General features: G+C 33.0%; 1 protein-coding gene across 3 annotated transcripts in view; it reads left to right on the top strand.

Moving 5' to 3' along the window:
* Positions 1-6,000, top strand: part of RNF217 (ring finger protein 217) — a 126,866-nt gene that overhangs the window by 95,905 nt on the left and 24,961 nt on the right. The window contains exon 4 of one of the 3 annotated variants that reach the window (XM_081828924.1): positions 406-1,503. The exons of the other annotated variants lie outside the window; for them this stretch is intronic. Within the exon in view, the coding sequence (XP_081685050.1) occupies positions 406-540 (135 nt within the window). The 3' untranslated portion in view covers positions 541-1,503. Of the gene's footprint in view, positions 1-405; positions 1,504-6,000 lie in introns of those variants that run through there. 3 annotated transcript variants of the gene reach the window in all.

A 6,000-nucleotide genomic window follows, 5' to 3' on the forward strand; every position in this document is an offset into this window, starting at 1 on the left:
ATATATGTTTTCCATTTTTTGCCAAATTAATCTTTAGAAATCATTCTGCAATTCCTTCCTGGAGACTTAGCACCAGATAAATAAAATTTCAGTTCTCAGAAAATGGTTAAAAATCAATCCTTGTAAGTCCAACTTAAAGTCGTAAAGTATATTCTGAAGCTTATTAATGAGCATAAATACAATGCACAGATTCACTGTATTAGGTTCGCATACAAGTTTATACATATAGTAAGTAAAAGTATTGCCTGAAATAGCATGTTGCATTCTTAGCATTTGAAAAAAATTGTGAAATAGTTTTGATGATCTGGTTCTCTTAAAAGCGATGTCTAAAGAACTTTGAGCTAAAGCTTTCTTTGTTTTCCCTGTGGAAGGCAAATTCATCCACAATTATCCTTTTGATTTCAGGGTTGTTCCAGATCACTGCATCAATTGCTCAGTACATTTATTTTTCATCCATTGAAGAACAATGAGAAAATGAGGCCTTTCCCCCTTGCTCTTGCCTTTCCAGTTTATTCAAAGCTGCTACTCAGTTTCAACTAAATAAAGACCAGTAGGAATTTAGGAGTGCTGTTAAGTCATTCCATTTAGCACTTTATTTGAAAGTATACTTTATATTTCTCTGGAAAGCTGTGAAAACAATTACCAGTTAGCCTGGCTCCAAGACTGTATGCTGAATGAGCAATGCAGCATTATACATTGAGGAAATTCTGAATGAATGGAGGTAATACATAAAAACATACAGGGGTTACTGTAATCCTTCAATCCAACATTAAACGGATTCTGATATATAGAAAGAAAAAGCAGCCAACTGTAAGGAGTTTTCTGAATGCACTAACAACTTCCCACAGTTTTAACAAATACAGATAAACAGTTAAGAGAAAGCATACATGTTGGTTGCTTTTTGAAGTAATTGCTAAAATGTTGGGGCTTGAAAAGGAATTCACTTTTAAATAGCTGAAAAGAAAGGAGCCAAGGAACCATGGAATCCGTTTACATGACTGGTGTGTAACAGAGAATCTACCTTCTGGTGAGATTCAGGTCCCATACAATTTATGTCAATTGAAGTCATATTTTAGGGCTTGTTTTGGATACAAATGGTTCAGTTTTCCTTTTCTTTTATGCGTACGACTTTATATCTTTGCATTTTCTTAACTGTGATTTTGTTGTTGCTGTTGTTGGACCTTAAAATTACTTTCTCCCATGAAACATTTCTATTCTTATAACAGAAATCCATGAGGAGATATTCCTCAATGACTTAATGTTTGTCTTATACTCCAAGGCTTTGCTTTCATAAATAATCCTTTAAAATTTATAAATATAACATGCTGGAAAATAAATAAATATGAAGCAAGTTAAACTAAATGGCTATGCATGTATAGTAGAAATCAGTGTTGAACTAACAGAAGTGAAAATATGTACATTAAATGATTTCTTTTTGATTCTAAAAATAAATTAAAATAAAATTTATAAATAAAAAAATATATATATATTCTACATAATGAATTGATGGTGTTCCTCTTGAATATATCTTTTTTTCCCGATTTTGGATCTTTTAAAGCTTATATTTCTAAAGATAGAATCATTGGGTTAAAGGGTATCAATGTTTTTGGTATTTGGTACCAATTTACTTTCTAAAAGATTGAAACAGTTTATAATACACCAGAAAAACTTGAAGACATGTTTCTATGTAAGCATTTCTGATTACCATTTCAAGTATTTTTAAAATGCTATTTTAGTGGTTTAAAAATATTTTGTTCTTATATTTTGAATCTCCTTGTTTGCTTTTACATCAAATATAAATTCATGTACTTTTTAGTTTGTAATGCCCCTTTTGAGTTTTCTGTGCATATTCTTTGCCCATTTGTATGGATCAGGTCAGGGCATATTTTTTTGTATCAGATTATATGAACTCTTTGTTTCAAAGTATTAACTTCTTTTCTGGCATTTTTCTCTCCTATCTTCTGTTACTTTCTTTTTATATCAGTGATAGTTTGGGTTTTTGTTTTTGTTTTTCTTTTTTTACTTTTTTTTTTTTTTACTGTGTGTATTTAAAAAATTTTTAGTTTGACCAAATATCATTCTTTTTGGGTGGATACACAAACACATATCATATTTATACACATATTTTATATATTTACATACACTTTGTAAATATTTTTTTCCTAAGCTTAGAAAGTTATCTATCAACCAGAAGTTTGATAAAACAGCTCATTTTCTTCCCTTTCTTTTAACTTTTTGATTTCTAAATAATTTTAACTCTTTAATCTAACCATAACTTATTTTGATGTTTACTATGCATTGAATACCTATTCTAATTTTTTCCAAATTAAGACAATCTAACCTAATTGTTTATTAAATAATTCTCCTCCTACCCATTGATTTGTAATTTTTCTCTAACCATATGTTAAATTAATATATATAAAAGTCTGTCTAAGACAAATACCGTATGATTTCACTCCATATATAGAATTTAAGAAACAAAACAGATGAACATAGGGGAAAGAAAAAAAAGAGAGAGGGAGGCAAACTATAAAACAGGCTAACTATAGAGAATAAACTGAGGGGTGATGGAGGAGAGGTAGGTGGAGGAGATGGGCTGTAGTAGTAAGGAGGGCCCCTTGTGATCATTGGGTGTTGTGTGTAAGTGATGAATCACTACATTCTACTCCTGAAACTAATATTACACTATATGTTAACTAACTAGAATTTAAATAAAAACTTGAAACATAAAAAAATGTCTCTCTTCTAAACTCCCTAATCTTGCTGCTGTTAATTTTTCAAGAAAATTCTGTGATTATATTGGTGAGTGTTAAATGATTAGGCTTTTGTAAAAGATATCCATCCAAACACATTTTGATAACCTATAAATTCATTATTTTAGTTAGCATTCCAAATAAAAAACTTCACTTATAAATGTCTCCCATAATGAGTTTTTACCATTTGCTCAAGTGGAAAGATCAGTTTAATATATGGTATAATATTATGAAGAGATTTGACTTATGCTGAGAAGTCAAAATTATTATTTATAATTGAATTTTGGCAGATGACCAGAATTAGTATTGAAATATTTTTCTTCCACAAGTGATTAAGATGCTTATTCATAGTGGGATTTTTTCTTTTATAGTAAGGTAAAAATATAGAAATGTTTCTGGAAGTTATTTATTTATAAGATATTTTTATAAAAAATTAATAGCAGCATAGTAAGATTAACTTTACCTAGCCATTTTTATTTAAATCTCATTGCTTCTTAATTCATACTATTCTCCACTTATGAGACACTACTTTTTACCTTTTTAAAAAAATATTTATTTATTTATTTTAGAGAGAGAGTGTGTGCGAGTATGCATATGCATGTGCACCACGGCAGGAGGAGGGGCAGAGGGAGAGGGAAAGTCAAGCAGACTCCCCGCAGAGTGGGAAGTCCGACCAGGGCTGAATCTCACAGCCCTGAGACCATGACCTGAGCCAAAATCAGGAATCAAACACAACCTACTGAGCCACCCAGGCAGCCCAGTGCTATTTTTTATCTTAATTTTTTTTTTTTAAGATTTTATTTATTTGCGAGAGAGAGAACGAGAGACAGAGAGCATGAGAGGGAGGAGGGTCAGAGGGAGAAGCAGACTCCCTGCTGAGCAGGGAGCCCAACGTGGGACTCGATCCTGGGACTCCAGGATCATGACCTGAGCCGAAGGCAGTCGCTTAACCAACTGAGCCACCCAGGCGCCCTATTTTTTATCTTAAAAACATGTTTTCTGTCTTATATAAATTCTTAGCCTACAGAAAATATATGTTAATTTTAAAATGTCTTTCTTGAACATAGTTACTACAAAACTAAGTCTGGTTTATGATAATTTTTAGTTTAAATTTAAAGCAAGCAGGGACATCAGTTTTGTTGAAGGTATTAAAATATTTGTTCAATTTCATGTAAAAATTCATTTTGAGACTATGTCTTACAGCACAGATTAGATATTAAATTCTGAGTTAATAAGAAAAAGAATTGCTAATCCAAAGAAAATGAAAAGTGAGATGCACACCTAAAAATTAAGAAACATAAGATAATACAAAACAAATGAGTAAACACATTTTGTAGGCAATTTCACATATATACTTTAGATTTAAATTGTAATGAAGTTTTTTGGAAACAATATTGAGTCAAATGGTGCTGTTTGTATCATGGTGAAAACAAAAATTTACCATCTTAACCATTTTTAAGTGCAAATGGTGTTTTATTATGTTTTCATTTAAAAGTTCAGAATAGGGGTGCAGTCGTTAAGCGTCTGCCTTTGGCTCAGGTCATGATCCCAGGGTCCTGAGATCAAGCCCTGCATCGGGCTCCATGCTTGGTGGGAAACCCGCTTCTCCCTCTCCCACTCCCCCTGCTTGTGTTCCTGCTCTCGCTATCTCTCTCTGTCAAATAAATAAATAAAATCTTTAAAAAATAAAAATTAAAAAAAAGTTCAAAATATTTTAACTATTCTAAAGTGTATATCATTATGGTTCTATAGTGGTAGAGTAGTATAGCACTAACTAAATTAAAAGCAAAAGACAAAGTAATCTATTTTATTGTTTTCTTTTTTCCAAAAAGTGGCTATGACATATAATCTTATTGCTGAACACATACTTTTTTTTTTTAAGATTTTATTTATTTATTTGACAAAGAGAGAGACAGTGAGAGAGGCAACACAAGCAGGGGGAGTGGGAGAGGGAGAAGTAGGCCTCCCACTGAGCAGGGAGCCCGATGTAGGGCTCGATTCTGGGACTCCAGGATCATGACCTGAGCCAAAGGCAGACAATCAATGACTGAACCACCCAGGCGCCCCTGAACACATGCTTTTTAAAAAATCTGTTTATTTTAGGAAATTTTAAAATAAATATTTAATTTATTAAAAATTTGTTGTCAAGTGATAGCAAAACCCCAGCTGGATGTTTCTAAAGGCATGAATAATTGTAGATTTTAAAAGAAGAATTAGAAATCTCTAATATTGTCTAATATTTTAATAAGCTTCATTTTAGATAAAAACAGTTATTAAGCCTTCAAGAATGTGGATGAAAACTTTGCAAAAATGATTAATGATCTAGTCTTCTGGTTATTCCCAAAAGGTTTAATATTAGTCAATTAGCGTTGTCTTAACCAGAGTTTGATTGTTAGCCATATCGTGTTTTTCCTTTGTGAAGTGTTGACTTGTTAAAACTCCATTTTTCCAAAGGCCAGTTTTCTGCCTTCTGAGTATATTTTTTTAACAAATGTACTTTCTTTTTTAAAAAAATATTTTATTTATTTATTTGACAGAGAGAGACACAGCGAAAGAGGGAACACAAGCAGGGGAAATGGGAGAGGGAGAAGCAGGCTTCCCATGGAGAAAGGAGCTCAATGCGGGGCTCAATCCCAGGACCCTGGGACCATGACCTGAGCTGAAGGCAGACACTTAGGAGACTGAGCCACCCAGGTGCCCCACAAACGTACTTTTAAAAGAGAGGTGGACACACCTTTAGACCCTTTTACCCAATAATGTGTGGCAGGCCAGTTTAAAGCAAGCAAGAGGTTAAACAATTGTATAAAGAAAGCAGTATATATAAAGGCAGTGTTATCTCTTCAAAAATATTTCTGAAACAAATATTATACTATGTTAACATTATTACATGTGGATGGTGAATCCATGTATGCCTGTTACATTATTAACTTTAATTTTTAAAATGTTTGGAATAGTTTGTGATTAAAAATAAGTGAAATCTAGGGGCGCCTGGGTGGCTCAGTCGTTAAGCGTCTGCCTTCGGCTCAGGTCATGGTCCCGGGGTCCTGGAATCGAGCCCCGCATCGGGCTCCCTGCTCAGCGGGAAGCCTGCTTCTCCCTCTCCCACTCCCGCTGCTTGTGTTCCCTCTCTCGCTGTATCTCTCTCTGTCAAATAAATAAAAAATCTTTAAAAAAATAAATAAATAAGTGAAATCTAACAAGGGAACTGAAGGATGATAACATCATAGCTTTTTGAAGCCATTCAACC

The sequence above is a fragment of the Leptonychotes weddellii genome, chromosome 8 (genome assembly GCF_054177405.1).
Source record: "Leptonychotes weddellii isolate Sample4059 chromosome 8, ASM5417740v2, whole genome shotgun sequence".
Classification (NCBI taxonomy): Eukaryota; Metazoa; Chordata; class Mammalia; order Carnivora; family Phocidae; genus Leptonychotes; species Leptonychotes weddellii.